This window comes from Phyllopteryx taeniolatus, chromosome 11, assembly GCF_024500385.1.
Source record: "Phyllopteryx taeniolatus isolate TA_2022b chromosome 11, UOR_Ptae_1.2, whole genome shotgun sequence".
NCBI classification, from domain to species: domain Eukaryota; kingdom Metazoa; phylum Chordata; class Actinopteri; order Syngnathiformes; family Syngnathidae; genus Phyllopteryx; species Phyllopteryx taeniolatus.
In genome coordinates this window covers 12706052-12723983 of record NC_084512.1, presented here as the reverse complement: position 1 = coordinate 12723983, position 17932 = coordinate 12706052, and the positions used below count along the sequence as shown (strand labels likewise).

The 17932-nt window shown below is 38.6% G+C and overlaps 2 protein-coding genes across 2 annotated transcripts; both read left to right on the top strand.

Moving 5' to 3' along the window:
- The first annotated feature begins 192 nt into the window (after nt 1–192).
- On the top strand, nt 193–1368 carry mrps6 (mitochondrial ribosomal protein S6). The gene is made up of 2 exons (XM_061789981.1): nt 193–657; nt 1252–1368. The coding sequence occupies exon 1, from the start codon at nt 319–321 to the stop codon at nt 649–651; it is 333 nt and encodes a 110-aa protein (XP_061645965.1). The 5' UTR covers nt 193–318; the 3' UTR covers nt 652–657; nt 1252–1368.
- Nucleotides 1369–4899: 3531 nt separating this feature from the next.
- Nucleotides 4900–17727, top strand: psap (prosaposin). Its single transcript, XM_061789963.1, has 14 exons — nt 4900–5059; nt 8446–8579; nt 8734–8808; nt 8893–9018; nt 9294–9488; nt 9575–9718; nt 10962–11018; nt 11736–11882; nt 11967–12059; nt 12139–12322; nt 12946–13109; nt 13181–13261; nt 13345–13452; nt 17056–17727. The coding sequence occupies exons 1-14, from the start codon at nt 5026–5028 to the stop codon at nt 17089–17091; spliced, it is 1578 nt and encodes a 525-aa protein (XP_061645947.1). The 5' UTR covers nt 4900–5025; the 3' UTR covers nt 17092–17727.
- The last annotated feature ends 205 nt before the right edge of the window (nt 17728–17932 follow it).

Below are 17932 nucleotides of genomic sequence, written 5' to 3'. Positions count from 1 at the left end.
TACGCGTTCTTCCTGGTCGCGCACACTTTTCTGATCAAATAAATTTTTTTATTTTCAAACCACATTTGTATTTCCAAACAATAAATATATCAGCTGTTTATGCACCACTTTTCCCGTCGGGTTGTCGTCATTTTTACAACTTCGACTCAAACTAAACATACAGGCGCAGTTTGTATACGTCATCACGACCGACGGGGTTTTTTTTTTTTTTTCCTTCCCCCTCTTGTCATAACATGGTCGACTTTGACGGGATTCTTGAAATGTCAGCTACCCATTGAGTCTTTGCTTTAAAATTTCACATCCTAACCCACTGACACAATGCCACGCTACGAACTGGCCCTTATCCTGAAGGCGATGCAGCGACCGGAGACGGCGGCGGCTCTCCGGCGGACAGTGGAGAGTTTAATGGAGCGGGGCGCCGTGGTGAGAGACATGGAGAACCTCGGAGAGAGGCTCCTGCCCTTTGTGATGACCAAACACAACCAAAAACACCACCGGGCGTCCTATTTCTTGATTGACTTCTACGCGGCTCCCAGCATCCTCACGGGCCTTGTCGATCACTTACATCGCGACGTGGACGTGGTGAGGCCCACCGTGCTGAAGAAGGACACGCAGAATGCCAAACAAACATGCTGTGGCCCTCTGCAGTGATGGAAAGTACGTATGGTATTATGGTAGGAATACTGTAGGTTACTGTATTCATAATATAATAGCAGGTATTGTACATCGCTATAAAGTATGATAGTGTCAAACAGTGGCGAGGCCAGCCCTATTTTGGGTGGGCTTGAAAACTTGCCTTAATCCACCCCATGAATTTGTCCACAAATTCATTTGAAAAAGAAAATGTTTGTGTTTTATATATTTTTTTAAACAATATAAGAAAAGTTGAGCTTTTGTATTGGAGCAATTAGTGGTTATAATACTGTGTAGAAGTTACACTATACTAACAACATAATATAACTTTAACATAAAATTAACAATAAACCATTTCTATGTTGTGCTCTTGCAGTACAATTACCCTTTTGATTTTTTTAAATTACATGAATGATTAAAGTAGTTTTGACACAATGTCACATTGTTGAAGAACAGTTTGACACATTTTTATACCTTTTCATTTGAAAACAAATTGGCAATTGTGAATTTGTGAAGTCAATGTACATTCTGCTTATGGGGTTCATGTTGCGCTAAGTAGGTTGTAACTCATACTTGTAACTATATTATTAACTTTTTTTTTTTTTTTTTTTTGAACAGGTCCTTGCAGTTCATATCCTGAGGATGTGCTGTATGCTGCTTCTTTGATCTCTTCCATGAGTGTTGGACCTGATTTAGCTGTTTTGTGATATTAATAAACAATGTTTTTTAATAATAGTAGTGTGTGAAGTATTTACTATCCAGGCATACAAAAACATTTATTAAAAAAGCAATACTTAAATTATAGTGCCAAATATGGTATATATTGCTTATTATTTTAAGCCATGAGTACGCACTGAGAGGTGCAATCATTTACTGTCATTAAGGTCGGATGTTCAAATAGTCACGTTTAATATACAGTGCTATTCTTGTGACTCCATGAATTTAGGGACTTTTATTTAACTGGTTATAATTTCAAGTTAAGGTAGAAGTAGTTATGCAGCACAGTCTTGGAGTGGTATGCACGAGTGCCTCAGTCGACAGGTTCTGGATTTGGGTTTGTATGTTCCCCACATGCTTGTTTGAGGTTTTCCCCTGTACTCCGGCTTCCTCCCACTATCCAAAAGCGGGCAGGTTTGTTTCATTGAAGACGCTAAATTGACCTTAGGTGTGAATATGAGTGTGAATGGTTATATGTTTATGTGTCCTCCTGCCCAAAGTCAGTTTAGATAGGTTTCAGCTAACCTGTGACCTTGATGAGGAGAAACGGTACAGAAAATCAATGTGTTGTGCTTGAGAGTGAGACAATCCAGTATGGCTGCTTTTTGGTGTTAATCTATCATTGGGCTGTATTTGGTGTGTGTTTAAAACCAAACACAGCAAAGTTAGCCAGCCACCTAGACAAATATCAGGTTGAGCGACGTAAAGGTCAATCTGTATAATTGTTGTTGGCTAATTAAACATGATCTCAGCAGGTTAGCTGTTGCAGGATAATTGCATTCCCACGGACTTTCTTGCATGTTCTCCTGTGCTTGCATGGGTCTTCTCCAGGTACTCCAACCTCCTCCCACAATATGAAAACATGCATAATAGGTTCACTGAAGAAAAATGTCAAGTGGTGTAAGGGTGATTGGTTATCTACAGTATATGCCTTGCGATTGGCTGGTGACCAGTTGAGGGTGGCCCCTGTCTCTCGTCCATAGCCAGCTCACCTGTGACCTTAATGAGGATAAAGGATATATAGGACATAGAAAATGGATGGATGAAAAGAAATATGAATGCATATTGATACTTAAATGACACAATCCAGAATGCCTGCTTTTGTTCAATACAATATGAATACATCACCAAGCTGTTTGCGGCGCTTTAAAACCAAACACAGCAAAGTTTGCCAACCACCTATTGACAAGCAACAGAAGGTCGAGTATTTAAAGGTCAATCTTTTGTATTATTGTAAATGCCATAGCTGTCATCTACTATACATTGGATGTCAGCAAGTTAACTGTTGGAGCATAAATACATACCGTAGCCACAGACTGTTCTAATTTATTTTAATTTTTAAGTGTGATGTATGACTGGGATTTGTGTTATTATAATGAAAAACATTTTTGTGTGTCTACACTGTGTAAATGCTTATACAAACATTTTTTGTTGTGGCAGCATAGTGGACGAGTATTTGGCACATCTGCCTCACAGTTCAGCTTTCCCGTGTGGAGTTTGCATTTTCTCTGCATGCTTGCATGGCTTTTCTCCGGATACTTCAGCTTGATCCCACATTCCCAAAACTTGCTAGGTTCATTGAAGACTCTAAATTGTCAATTGTTGTGAATATGAGTGTGAAAGGTTCTCTGTCTAAATGTGCCCTGTGATTAGTTGGCGACCAGTCCTGGTTGTACCCCACCTTTCACCCTAAAAGTTAGCCGGATTAGGCTCCAGCTCACATGGGACCCTTGTGAGGATGAGCCCTGAAGAAACAAACGGCAATTTTAGTTGCTGAACTTATTTTGGTAGAAATGGTGCAATTTCTATATTGTATACTGTATATCAAATATCTAACCCTCCCACCCCTTTTTTATATCCCTTATTCAAATCAGCACCAGTGGAACCTCTAAAATTGAACTACCCAGGTTGTACAATTTGGAATTAGAATACACATTTCAGGTAAAATATGTCTCTAAAGTCCCACAAATTGGCAGATTTGTTTTTTGTACATTTTACATGGCTAGTTTATTTTTACACTTCTGACAATTAAGAATGTTTTAAAATGAAAAATACATTCAAAATATGATCTTGCAGCTGACTGACCCTTGGCATGCATTCATCATTAAAGTTAAGCGAGGGGTTAAAGAATGTCTATTTTTTTCTAATTATACAGTATTAATATTAGAATGGTTGAATACCGCTTATACTTAAGAATATTTAAATGTTAATTACAAAAATGTCTGTACAGTTCCTAATGGTTTTATGATGGCAGCAGTTTTCAAATCTGAACCAATCAAAAGTTGACGAGAAGAAGAATCGTTATTTCAATCAATTAGTTTTATTTACAGACTCAAGGTCCAGGCACAGACAAACAGGATACAATATAAAGCAAATATACATACATCAGTAGAAGCATAATTAAAGCAATATATATATATATATATATAGAGACCCAGTATAAATGTTTCCAGATCTGGGACTGCGTTGTCGTGTGTAGCACTTAACCTTATGTTGGACAATTACTGAATGATTTCGATTGTGATTCATTATCAGTCAATGATATGACGAGTGACGGCTTTCATTGAGTGATTGACTTGCGTTCATACCTATGGACAATTTAGAGCAAGGGTCACCAGTAGTTTTGAAACTGAGAGCTACTTCTTCGGTAGCCTAGTGATTAATGTGGAATTCAAAATAATTAAATAAAAAATAATAATTCATGTGGAGGGCTACCAGTTTGATACACCTCTGAATTGACAAATTTTGTGAAATTAACTTAAATGATTGATCATTATTGTTAACACAATTAATAATAATAATTAATGACATTAATATATATGAAGACACTGATCATATTAAAGATTTCTCACAAAAAATAACAACAGTGATTTAAAAAATAAAATATCAATATGCAACACTTCATTTCTATAAATTACATTAAATTTACATTTTCAAATTTCTTCTACAACAATCATCACAATGTCCCATCACTGGTGAGCTATATTTAGAACAGGCCTGCAGGCTACTCATGTGGTTCAATTAACCTAGCATGTTTTTGAAGTGTGGGAAGAAGCCTAAGTATCAGGAGAAAACCTACGCAAGCACGGGGAGAGCATGCAAACTCCACACAGGAACGCTGGAGCCCAGATTCAAACCTCACACCTTAGCACTGTGATACAGATACTGTGCCAACAACACTGTGGTACAGTAAGACTTCGCCTGGCTCTACTTATGATATTAAAAATGTTTTTTTTGTTCATGCCTTAAAACAGTAGACAATAGGAATATGAAAATAAGTGTGGACATTGCTTGATACTTATTTTAAATTCCTTTTGTCTCTGCACCATTACTTTGTAATTTAAATGCACCTTATTTTTTTGTTACTGTATTTAGTTTTTTCATTGTTTTTTTTATTTTATTTTTATGTATTTTTTTCATACTGTAACTTAATCTGTCCTGTACAAGACAAGACAATTATTTTTTTTTTTTTTTTTTTAAATATAAAAGATGAAGCAAGGCAGCCGTCTTGTCCGAGGTCACGAGTGCTGACGAGTCACATGTTTATGCTGAGTAGTCAGCTGACTGGCAGCGATCCGCCATAAAGGCTCGAACACAAGCCTCCTATCGCAAGTTGCTGCTACTAGAGATCCGACCACGAGAAGCACATCAGACCAGCCTGAAAACAGCGGAGTCATGCTGCTTCTAACTCTACTTTTCGTGTCCTCAGGTAATGTCGAAACAGACAAGGCAAAATGAGCATTGATATTACATACACAGTATATAAGTCACCGTGAAGACGTTTAGTTGTATAAGTACTTCCTTCAAAGGCGGAAGCGTGACAAAGTAGCACTGGTAAACTGTAAACACCAGTAGATTACATACGACCACTAGCAGCTGCTTCCACTAACTAGTTTTTGGTGTAATATCCTCGTGTTACGTTTTCGAAGTGTGTGAGTAAATTCTATGAATATTATTTATCGAGGTTATTGCAGTTAGAGGCGCTTCCTGTTAAACTGGCTTGTTAGCAGCAAAGCTAACGGCTGCCATGCCCCATATAAATATTTGTTTTTCTTTTTCCATCCATTTGCCGTCCCCTTATCATCACTCGGGTCGCAGGCGGGCTGGAGCCTATCCCAGCTATCTTCGGGCGAGAGGCGGGGTACACCCTGAACTGGTCGCCAGCCAATCGCAGGGCTCATAGAAACAAACAATCGTTCGCGCTCACATTCACACCTACGGGCAATTTAGAGTCTTCCATTAACCTGCCATGCATGTTTTTGGGATGTGGGAGGAAACTCACGCAGGCACGGGTAGGACCTGCAAACTCCACACCGGTGGTGCTGGGATTTGAACCCCAGTCCTCAGAACTGTGAGGCAGATGTGCTAACCAGTCGTACGCCGTTCAGCCTGTCTTTTTTCACCACTGAAATCATGCATGAAGTTTTCTAATCAACCGAACCGTATATTTGTTGATTTCTTATGATCCGACTACTGTATTTTTAGGTGAAAAAATGTATTGTCCACATGTAACTTGACCTTATTTCGTGTGACTGTACTTTTTGACTCGCTCTCATTATGCTGAAAAGGGAAGTTCTCTAAAAATCACCTACCACAAACATTCATTTCAGCATTTAAAAAGGGACCAAAGTCCTGCTGCTGTTCTGCTTGGCTTGGTATTTGACTACATTTTTCAGCTACCCACAGCAAGCTGAAGAATTAAGTACTTATAAATAAAGTGGTCGACTGACACATACTTTGATATACAGTAGCTACTTGGAGAACTTATTTTTATTGCTTAACATAACACAAACAGTGGCATTTGGGCTTCATGTGTAAAGTGATTATCTTTTGTCCCATGTCTGGTGAGAATAAACACTTGTTCTGTGCACTTTGATGTTTCACCTTGTTGCATTTGTCCGTTAAAATAAATTTTTACCTTGTTGCATTTGTCTTTTAGGGGGAAAAAAAATCTCAAAAGGCTCATTCAAAGTGTTGGCCCACTGAAATGGCTTTCTGTATTTAGATTCAGTACAATCCTGCTTATTGGATTAATCGAAAGCACTTTACATCGGGAAAGTTGCTTGTTGTTGGACAGTCCTTTTAATTGTTTCAGGATTACTTTTTGTTTTGTTTTTGTGTGTGAAAGTTCTCCTTTGAATAAACAAACGCCATGTAGTTGTGATTCGAGAACAGCCTATTTCTGCTGTATGGGCACATGACTCAACTAAAGGGGGTGTGGGGTTTCATCTGCTTTGCTAGTCTTTTATCTGTGCAGCCACTCACTCACTCTTGCTTGCTGATATTTTTACAATGCTGTCTACATAAGCTTCTATTTCCTATTGAAAACAGTGGTAAAACCCAATCTTTTTTTCTTTTAGGAAATGATCACAATCTAATTCTGTTCCAGTGTCAAACTTTCTATCATAAGGCCTTTATGAATCACACTTGCATTTTTAAGTAACATTTTCTTTAACTGTTGATATGTGGAAACCTAACATACAAATTCGTAAAAAAAAAATGTTCTCAACCTTTTAGTTTGATGAGGCGAGAGTACTGTTTGGGAATGAAGGCCAGTCACCTTTTCGTAAAAGCTCCTCTCTGCCTTATGGTACTGATCATCCAGGACAGGGAACTAGGCATTAACTACCGTCACATCACAATTGGTTCCCCTTTTCGATTATTTGATCATTTGCCTTTCCTCTTTGTCATCGATTGTGGTATCATAAAATAAGCCAAAGATTTCGATTGTTTGATCATTTGCCTTTCCTCTTTGTCATCGATTGTGGTATCATAAAATAAGCCAAAGAAGATCTTAAAAAGCTAAGTGTATACAGATAGAAGCAGGAGCAGTTATCATAACTCTCAGTGCATTGCAATGGAAAATGGTATAAATTAAGATGAATTTTCTGTTGTGGCTTTGAAGCTTGTTTTGGCAGGTGTGACTATTTCAGGGACCTGGTGTATCCTTTGAATTTGTGGTCTGATGCTTAAAGGATAGGCTATTGACTTAGCAATGACATATCCCTTCGATGTTGGTCGGTTCTTTGTTTTAGGAATGGGTCTAGTCTTGCTTTGCTGACAGATTGGTGCATGTTTGTTAGACTGAGCCCTTTGCGCTGTAATTCCTTGTGATTACATGTCTATTGACCCGGAACTGTATTTAACTGCTCTTCTGTGAACCTGCAGGATGTGAGTCCTCTGAAATATAAAACTATTGCAAATTATTTAGTTGGTGCACTATGATAGTATGCTAAGAGAAAAAAATCCATATAATTGACTAATATATTGCTTTTGTTGGATTGTTCACTAGTAAGACGAAAGGCCTGTTCACAAGTGCATCTGATGGACTTGGCAGGGGTTTGAGAAGCATAAGTTATCAAATACAGTGGAACCTTCAATGGTGAACCCAATTTGTACATGACGCTGATCAGATTTAAAGTTGTTCCAATTTGAAAACAATCTCATAGGAAATCATAATGAACAGTGATGATTGCCATCATAAAGCTTTAACTCAGCAGTCAATGATTTGCATAATGTTCTCAACTGCCCTTATTGTTAAATTAAAAACAAGTTAACTAGGGGAAAAATAAAGTAAAACTACTCTGCTGTTGAAGAAGAATATGATGATAATCTGAATGGGAGTTGGAATGTTAAATGTCGGTTTGTTAGTTGTCCTCTTATGTCCTTGCTAGGCAATAGCTGTTACGATCCAGTTACATACAGTAACTGTATGGTCAAGTTAATTTGCATGTATAATTGATATTTATTTAAATGTATTTCTCATTGTTGTGAATGCAGACTGAACTCATTTGATGGTTTTTATTTTATTTATTTATTTATTTATACACTGAAGCCAACTTGTAATATTGGTGCGTTTAACTTGTGGTTCCGTATGCAAAACGTCCTCTGTAATCAAAGGCTCATTAAAATCCTGATTCATTTGGGGTTTAGTTACAGCGAAATGTGCAATACCAAAAATTGTAAAGTGCAAACTGGATGACTGTTTGGTTGCAAATACATGGAGTGGAGCAGGTAAAAGTTGAACAGGGTGAAACATGAATTTTCTTTTGTATTGAATCAGTAATCTATCGATGGTTCTTTTGACTCTTGCAGCTGTGGCCACCCCTCTGCTGGGCACGGAGCAGTGTGCTCGTGGACCATCTTACTGGTGTCAGAATGTTAAGACTGCGTCTCTGTGTGGTGCTGTGACTCACTGCCAGCAGAACGTCTGGAACAAACCCCAGATGGTGAGACTCCTATCTTGCGCACAGTTACTTCTGTTTTCCCTTGATATAAAATATTGGAAAGCAATCAAGAAGAGACCTCTGTAACACTCCTAAAATTGTAACTTCTTTAACAGACTTTTTTTTTTTTCTCTCTCTCAAATAAATCGTGTTCCAGAAATCCGTGCCATGTGACTTGTGTAAAGAGGTGATCATGGTAATCTTGCATGTTTTGAAGGACAATGGCACAGAGGTAATAAAGAACAGTTTATAATAAACTTTCTATACTTTTAATTATATTTCCCCCCCAAATGTTAACTTATTGGTGTGATTGCAGACTGAAGTTCTTGGCTACATGGAGAAAGCCTGCCAGCTCATTCCTGACAAAGGCTTGAGTGCAGAGTGCAAGGAATTGGTTGATAATTACTACCCCATTGTCATGGGCATCGTCATTGCAGAGCTGGTGAGTGGTGTCCTCTCACTTGTGAGGTCTTACTGCTTTATCTTTAATTGCTGAGAAATACTTCCTTTGCCTGCATGATTGTAAAAGAAAAAGTATCTTTTCAGTGAAGCGCAGAGAGCTGACCAAGGGCTTTTAATAGGGAAGTGAGTCAAAGTTGAATTAGAAACAGAAGCCGTTATGGAAGACTGAACCTCGTGACTGGCATCATTGTTACCTCTCACCTGCGTCCACATAGTATGCATCAGTGTTTTTTATTATTTTATTTTCATTTTTAGGATAATCCCGGTGTGGCTTGTGGAGCCATTGGTTTGTGTCGCTCCCAGCAGATGGCCTTGGCTAAGTTTCATGACCAGCTCCTGTCCAATGAGATTCCACAGGTTGACCTTTCCCAGTCAGCGACACCCTTCCTTCTCAATGTGCCTGGGCTCTTGTACCCGCAGGAAACCCCCAAACCAGAAAGTCCAGTCGAAGTACACTATCTGCTTCTTCGCTTGCACTGCTGTGAACAAGTACATTCCACACCGGTCATTTAACCTTGCATTCTCCCTCTCCTTAGGGAAGTGAAGTTGTGTGCCAGGACTGCATCAAATTCATGACTGATGCACAAGCAGAAGAAAAGGCCAACGCCTCATTTGTTAACACACTCATTATGAAATTAGAGGAGAATTGTGACAAGTTGGGACCCGGTCTGTCAGACATGGTGAGTGCCACACGTTCCCTCCTTACATAAAATACTGCTTGGATCAGGCCATTTTCTATTTTTTATTATTATTTTATATATATATATATATATATATATATAAATCAAATTTCTTAAGTTTTCCCTTACAGTATACACAGTGAATCCTCAAAGGTTGATCTGCATTCATTTCATGATGCGGGTAAACCTTCTGATTTGTTAGGATTGCCATTGAGATTGTACTTCCAATATCGCCATTAGAAAACTTTTAACTCTACAGGCAATGTTTTCAAATAACTTAACGTTACTGTCAACATACAAATCAGAAGTTAAAAATTATATTGTACGTTGCAAACAAAATACTCACTTGCATGAATCTCATTGTATAACGTTGACTGTTACACAAGTATGACATGACATCATGCGGTAATGTTTTAAACATTACACACACACACACTTTACCTTTTCATCACAAGTGACCAGCAGATGGCAGCAAGCTACTTCACAGCTAGCAGGGGAAGCTAACAGTCTGCATCAGCAGTTTTTCCTTTTTGTCAAATCAATGAACTAAACTGCATGACACCAGATAGAAAATCACTATTTGTTAACAAATGATTGGCCAATAACAGTCCTGTTAAGTCAACAGGAATAGGAACCCCCAAAAAATGGAAGTATTAAACTACCGTAATGGAACTGAAATATTGGTTCTGTTAAACAAAGTCATGCACATGGCTACTGAAACGTTCTCTAATGCTGGACAAAAGTAACTGGACACCTCCAGAATGTCTGCTTTAAATTAGTCCACTTTTTACACCTCAACATAGTGGATATTTTCCTTACATTTTTCTATTAACACCTTCAGACTTAATAGTTTTAGTATTGTCTTGTGAAGTGTAGTTTAATAAGCAAAATGTGTGTGTAAGGCATACTTTCTTGTAAAAATTTTGTTAGAACTGCACATTTTACAAGTTCTACGGTATTTGAAATTGAGATTCCACTGCAATGGAATAGAAAGTTCCAGTTTTAGGGTGAAAACTTGATGGAACCCTTTTAACTTGCCCTTTATTCTCAGCCATAAAAGTCTACAGATAATTTGACTTTTGTGATTTTTAAAACATTAAACTGATTAGTCTTAAGTGAAACACTGACGTTTCAGTTTGTCGAAGAGTTATGTGCAACTTTAAATACTTACTAAAAAAAAAAAAACAAATCTAAATTTTGACATGTTTCTCACTGGCTGCCTTTGTCATTCTCCTCCTTACAGTGCAAGGAGTACATCAGCCAGTATGGCAGCCTTGTTCTTCAGAAGGTCTTTTCCATGGTGAGTGAGCCATCCTATGTCGCGACATATCTAAAATTCAGTTATAGAACATGCCTACTACCAAAACTGGTAGGACAATGTTTTGTTCAATTTGGGGATGCTAGTCCATTCTGGCCTGCTGATATCTTTTACCCCCCGGCCCCTCCATTTTGCCCCACCCATATTTAATCTCTCCTTCATTCATGTCTTTTCTTCTTTTTTGGCTCTATGCTGCTCCTCAGGATCAGGTAGGTCTTGTATGGTTGCTACTCATTGACCTGTGCAAGTGTTACTTACCCAACACTCTAGAGACGCATGTCGGGAAGCTAGTTTCACTGTCTTAACAAAACATAATGTTTTGCTTCTTTGAAAAACCTGCTGAAGGATTGCTTGTTTTTTCACATCAAATGAACATACTAAATAGGTGTGATGTGTTCTTGAGTCTTCTGACCTGTTTGAGCAAATTAGTCAGCTGTGACTTGCATTGTCTTGAATTTACTTTACATCTCTGTTCTGATTTGGGGCTGATTTGTTCTAATACCCTTACTCACCGCTGCATAAATATACACTAGCTCGGAGAATATATGCTTTTATGCAAGGTTCCAACAAGTTGCATTTTGATAATTACTTAATGTGTGCTTGCCGATTTCAAAGCTGTGGAATTGTGTGCAGGTTATACCTTTAAAGCATGAGTTCCATCCATGGCAATTTCCTGAACTTATCTTTTTCTGTCCATAGGATCCCAAGGCTTTCTGTTCCACTGCTGGCTTCTGTAGTGCTGTCAAAAAGTCCACTCCCATGTTGAAGCTGCAGGCTCCCAAGATCTTGCCTGCTCTCAGTCTTGTTCCTGCCACCAAGGTGGAATCTGCTGCAAAGTTGACTAAAGTAACCAGACTCCCCCCTTTAAAATTTTGAAACTGTATTCCATTGTCTAAGACATTTTCACAATGGATCCTCTCTGTGTTTCAGCCTATGGTGCGAGTTCGGGATTCCCCCACATGTGCAATCTGTGAGTTTGTGATGAAGCAGTTGGAAGACATGTTGGAAGATCAGACAACTGAGGTAGGACGTGTACCATGTAAAGCAACGAGAGCATGAAGGTTGCAGTTATATGTGGTTCCATCTTCTGCATCTATTTCAGGAGGAGGTGATTGCAGCTGTGGAGAAAGTTTGTACATATTTGCCCTCCACCCTGAGTGTTCAGTGCAAGGACCTTATCGAGACCTATGGCCAGGCCATCATTGAATTGCTGGTGCAGCAGGCCGACCCCAAGACTGTTTGCACTCTTTTGTCAGTCTGCAATGATGCCACACGTGCATATGTCCGTAAGTTCTCATTCTTCTCTACATTAAAAGCAAAAAGCCCCACCAAACTATACATTCCCCCCCAATGACACTGGCCTGACCTTCAGTTGGGTCAGATTTCAATTCACAATATCCTGTCACGATGAATTGACTTCCAGTCACTGTCATAAAAGCATAAGCAATGTTTTCAACATTAGTTTTATTTGATCTTCACTCTGTGCTACTCCTTGTCAAACAGCACAAATTGATGGACAGAAATGCACCAGTTGCAAAAAATCCAAACCATTCCTTTGTTTCCAAAAATACTGCTTTTGTAGTGCTACTTGGGACCTAGAAAACTTAACAAAACCAATAACGCTTAACAGAACCAACAGTTTGCGCTACTGGAGTTAACCTCAGACTGGCATGACACAGACTCTTATGCAAGACAAAGTACATGGATACCCCTAGGGCCAAGCGATTTTGAAAAATCTAATGGCGTTTCCCCCCTTTTCAATATTTAATATGAGCTGTGAGAAGTCTAACCTTGGAAGTTCTGCTGTTTTAAACTGCTGGATGATGTCTGATTGGGATGCATTTTGGTTCTTCACAACTTACTTTTTTAAAGTTAACATATGGTGGTCTAAAACCAAGACTCTTTTCAGATGCCCTTGATGAGACAGTCTTCAAAAGTGGTGGCTACTGCAAAGTGTGCAAGATGGCTGTCGCCTACATTGATGGAATCCTTGAAAAGAATGCAACTGAGGGACAGATTGAAGAGGCAGTCTTAAAAGTTTGCAGTTTCCTACCTGACTCTTTCCAGACAGAGGTGACGAGATTCACATTGAACTAGGAGCTGTTAATCTGACTGTCTTATTTAACGTGTGTGTGTCTCAACAGTGTGATCAGCTGGTTGAACAGTACGAGCCCATGCTTGTGCAGATGCTCCTTCAGATGCTCGACCCTGATTTTGTGTGCCTGGTAAGGGTTTTATTTGTATTATTTTTTTAATCTTCACCTTCTTGTGTGGGCCAATTAAGAAGCTTGTGTGTTTGTGTTAATAGCAAGTGGGTGCATGTCCTGAGGCACTGCGCAGACTGCTGGGAAGAGAGCAGTGCACTTTGGGACCTTCATTCTGGTGCAGGAACATGGAGACAGCAACCCAATGCGATGTACGTCACTTGCACATACACTAACTACTCATCAAAAATTTGGGATATTGTGCTTTCGGGTGAAATTTGAGGATGAACCAAAATACACCATAAACTTCACAATTGAACTTAATTTGACCTTCTCTAAACTTTTAAATTGACATACCCAAATGTTTAATTTATTTTTGCACAGCTTGCTGTTCTCTAATAAGAAGCTAAATGGCAAAATTCACAACAGGTTTTCGACCTGTAGATCAATACATTTCCTTGTTCAAATTACACAGCATTTCACATTTTAACATCATGAGACCAGGACGACATCCTATTCACACGACACGCTATTCAGCTTCTTGTTAGAAAACAAAGTTGTGCAAAATGTTACTGAAACATTGAACAGTAGAGTACTGTTGTAACACGTATGTTAAAGTCAAACTTTTTTTTTTTTTCAATAGAAATAAACAGGGCTCCAATTGTGTCTTAAAGGCCAGTACACAAACAGCTGACAGTCAGCCAAGGCGTGTGTGTGTGTGTGTGTGTGTGTGTGGAGCAAATGGCAAGCTGCGGTAGCATTCAGACTTCTCTTCCCGATGGAGAACCAAGATGCAAGACTCATCATTTGGAACTACTCTCTTAGCTGTGCTCATAGATATCTTAGCACGTGTTAGCATTAGCAGACCAATCCGGAAATCGGAGAGATGTAGAATAAAAATCCACACAAATGCAAAAGAGTAACCCACTTAATAGCTAAGTGGAGAAAAGAGGTCCACTGTTTTTGTTGTGGCGCTGTACGCAATGAACAAGAGCAACAGCAGCCACTTAGTGGGTGCAGCTTGGTTTAGAATGTAAGAAATCAAATGCAGTCAAATACAATAAAACTGCATACTAAAAGCTTAAGTATGTATAAATAGATTAATATAGTCATGGGAAAATATTTGTAGTTTCTTGTCCTTTTTAATGCCTGGTGCAACTAAAGGTACATTTGAAGAAATATAAATATGACAAGGAAAATAGCTCATGAGTTTGAGAGCTGATATCTAACCAATCTTCATGGTTTTCTTGACAATAACCAAAATCATGTTTCATAATACAATTAAGCCTGTTATTCTTCAGGTAATATACAGTTAGTGGTATCAGGCATTCATCTGAAAAAGAATTCTGGGTAGGCTAACCAAATTTTTTTCATGACTATATATATCATACATATACTGTAATATAGGGTTTGAAATATCTGGTATCGCATCTCCCAAAATGGTCTTTAGTGATGAATTTCCACCGCTACAATATGCGATGCATGTTTTGTGCCGTTAATATCTCGTAACTTGATAAAGAGTGTGGATAACTGAGAGAAGGGGAGAGAGAACAACAGAAATTAAACTGCGTCTCACCCCACAGCAGTGGAGACATGGCTCGCCAGCTGGACCCAGCCGTGCCACTCACGCACGGGGAGTTTGTTTTTGGGATTCTTGTCGTTGGAGGTTCATAAAATTGAGATGATCTTTCTTCAGAAAAGAGTGTGACAAAAATATGTCTTTCAACCACCATGTCTTATATAGTGTGAGACTGTGTCAAGGGAGCATTAAAACATGTACGTATGAAAGTGCGGCCACATGAAATTTTTACTCGCGCGCACACTTGAAAAAAGGGTCTCATATGCGACCAATTTGGTCGCAGTCTCAAGCCCTGTGACACATTTGTGGAAACAGGAGGTACAGATTACAGAACATTCAGAGACTTAAGCCCCATACCATTGAAACATTTTTTCTAGATTAATTAACATGATCATGTACAGTGCAACTGCAAAGTATTCGCAGCGTTTCATCCCCCCCACCACAGTTGGTTATATTACAGCATCATCCCAAAATGGAATAAATTCATTAATTCTCAAAATTCTACATACAACACCACATAATGAAAAAGTTTTACATTTTTGCAAGTTTAGTTTTTTTTTGTTTAAATAGGACATCACATGTACAAAAGTATTCACAGCCTTTGTTCAGTACTTTGTTGATGCACCTTTGGCAGTATTACAGCCTTAAGTCTTTTTGAATATGATGCCACAAGCTTTGCACTTTTGCCCATTCCTCTTTGCAGCACCTCTCAAGCTCCATCAGGTTGGATGGGGAGTGTCGGTCCCCAGCCATTTTCAGATCTCTCCAGAGATGCTCGATCGGATTAAAGTCTGGGCTCTGGCTGGGCCACTCAAGGACATTTGAAAGAGTTGTCTTGAAGCCACTCCTTCCTTGTTTTGGGTGTGTGCTTAGGGTCGTTGTCCTGTTTGAAGGTAAACCTTCCCCACAGTCTGAGGACTCTGGAGCAGGTTTTCATCCAGGATGTCTCTGTACATTGTTGCATTCATCTTTCCCTGACTCGTCTCAGTTCCTACTACTGAAAAACATTCCCCCAGCATGATGCTGCCACTAGATGGTATTGGTCAGGTGATAAGCGGGGTCTGGTTTCCCCCAAACATGACACCTGGCATTCATGTCAGAGTTCTTTGTCTCATCAGACCAGAGAATTTTCTTTCTCATGGTTTGGGAGTCCTTCAGGTGCCCTTTGGCAAACTTCAGGCTTCAAAAGTTGATTGATTGTGACAGTCACAGAATGGTGACAATACATGTTGCCACAAGTATAATCAATCATTTAAATGTAAGTTACAATGCTTGTACTCAAGCAACCTTAGCAAAAGTGCACCACATTTCAAGTGGAGAAATGCAGCATTTTCAACTGCCTCTGGAGGACGAGCAGATTGTTTGTTTACCATATATATATATATATATGGGATTTGTTCAAGATGTTACTTTTAATGTAAAGCAGTTTTTATTTATTATACATTGTTGTTGCAAGACAAGTTAATAAAACAAAATTAAAAAGCAGTGTTAATTGGGGTATTTTAGTGTTTTAAAAAAATAATTAATTAAGAATACCACTTAAAGTATCGGACCAATAAGCACTATTGTTAAGGGTGGTAGTATTGTTAAAATCTTAACGATACCCATCCCAAGGACTTAGTAGACATTTTATTCAAATTATGGCCCAAAACAGCGCATTGAAAAATTGCTACACAAATCTCAGCAATTTGCATTTATTTCAGACCCTGCTCTGTGTGTGTGTGTGTGTGTGTGTGTGTGAGATACACAAACACCACACTTCTTATATATGATTAGGCAGCCATCGAGCTACTTCTTTAGAAAATGACTTGAAATGGGCTAATTCCTTTTTATTGCATTTTTTTCAAGATCATCCAAATATTTTGAATTAATGTGTAAAAGTATTTGAAGTTATTTTATCAGTTTTCATTCAACTGTTTGTACTGATGTTTTAGATGTGTCATGGTATAGTTTCAGTACAGTATCGAGGTATTTTATGCAGGCATAGTATCAAAGTCTGAATTTCGGTATTGTGACACCACTACAGTAGGTCAAGTTTTGAGATTGTCAAATTAAGTCCACCTGTAAAGGTTGTTGTACCTTTTTAAGTTCATCCTGAAATTTGACCTACAGCCAAATATCCCTAACTTTTGTGGAATGTATTATTTTTAGGTATGCGTTTTACGGTTAACTTGAGTAACAAATTGAAGTGGTTGTAACAGTAAACTGTCCTGTTTGTGACTGTTTTGTCTTTCAGGCTGTCGCTCACTGCAAACGCCACATGTGGGCATAGAAGAGGATCAGCGCCTACTGACACTTTTAGGGAATTAACTTTATTGCTGCTTCCTACTTCAAACTTTTTTTGTTCTTTCCTGTACTAGACTATGTGACTGTTTTAATTTTATTGTGATTTGTGGAAAGGGACAGGACTCTTTTCCCCCTCTGGGGCATGGGTGCGTGTTAATTACATGTACACAGATGTACTTTCTGAAAACAGGCCAATTTACCACTGTAAGATTGATCAGTTTGGCATATTTGAGTTGTATTCTTGTGCTTGCTGCATCTGTAGTGATGAAGTTAGGTTTCACATGTGGTACCATGTCAAGAGCAACGGGTTGTTGTTAAGGCCTTCTCTTCCTTGCAGGAGCAAGCAGATGTTTTATGAAAAAATTACCGACAGATTGAACCTTTAGTAGTTTGCTGGATTCTAAAGCAAATGTAAAAAAAATTTTGTCAGTCATGTTTTATTGATTTTGTTTTTTTAGGAGATAATAGGATGTGACATGGCCTTGAGTGTCCCTTCCATTGTTTGCACTTTCACAGCCGTTTGTAACTGGTAGTAGTTTTATACCAAGCATCTATCTGTTCTGCTTCATATCCTGAGCCCAGTTGTAAGATGATCTGCAAATTATTAAAATGATCCAAATCACTGGAACTGAACATGTCATTTACTAGTCTACTAGTTTACTATGGACTAAGTGAGTCTGTCCAAAACTTTGGCAACATCTAGTGGTAAAAAATAGTTTGCACAACTCAATACTGAAATTGTGAAACATCCTAAACAGTCTGTGCTTTAAGAAAATACGGTTTTAAAGATAAATTTGAATATTTGACATACTGTGTGGAGGATCAGG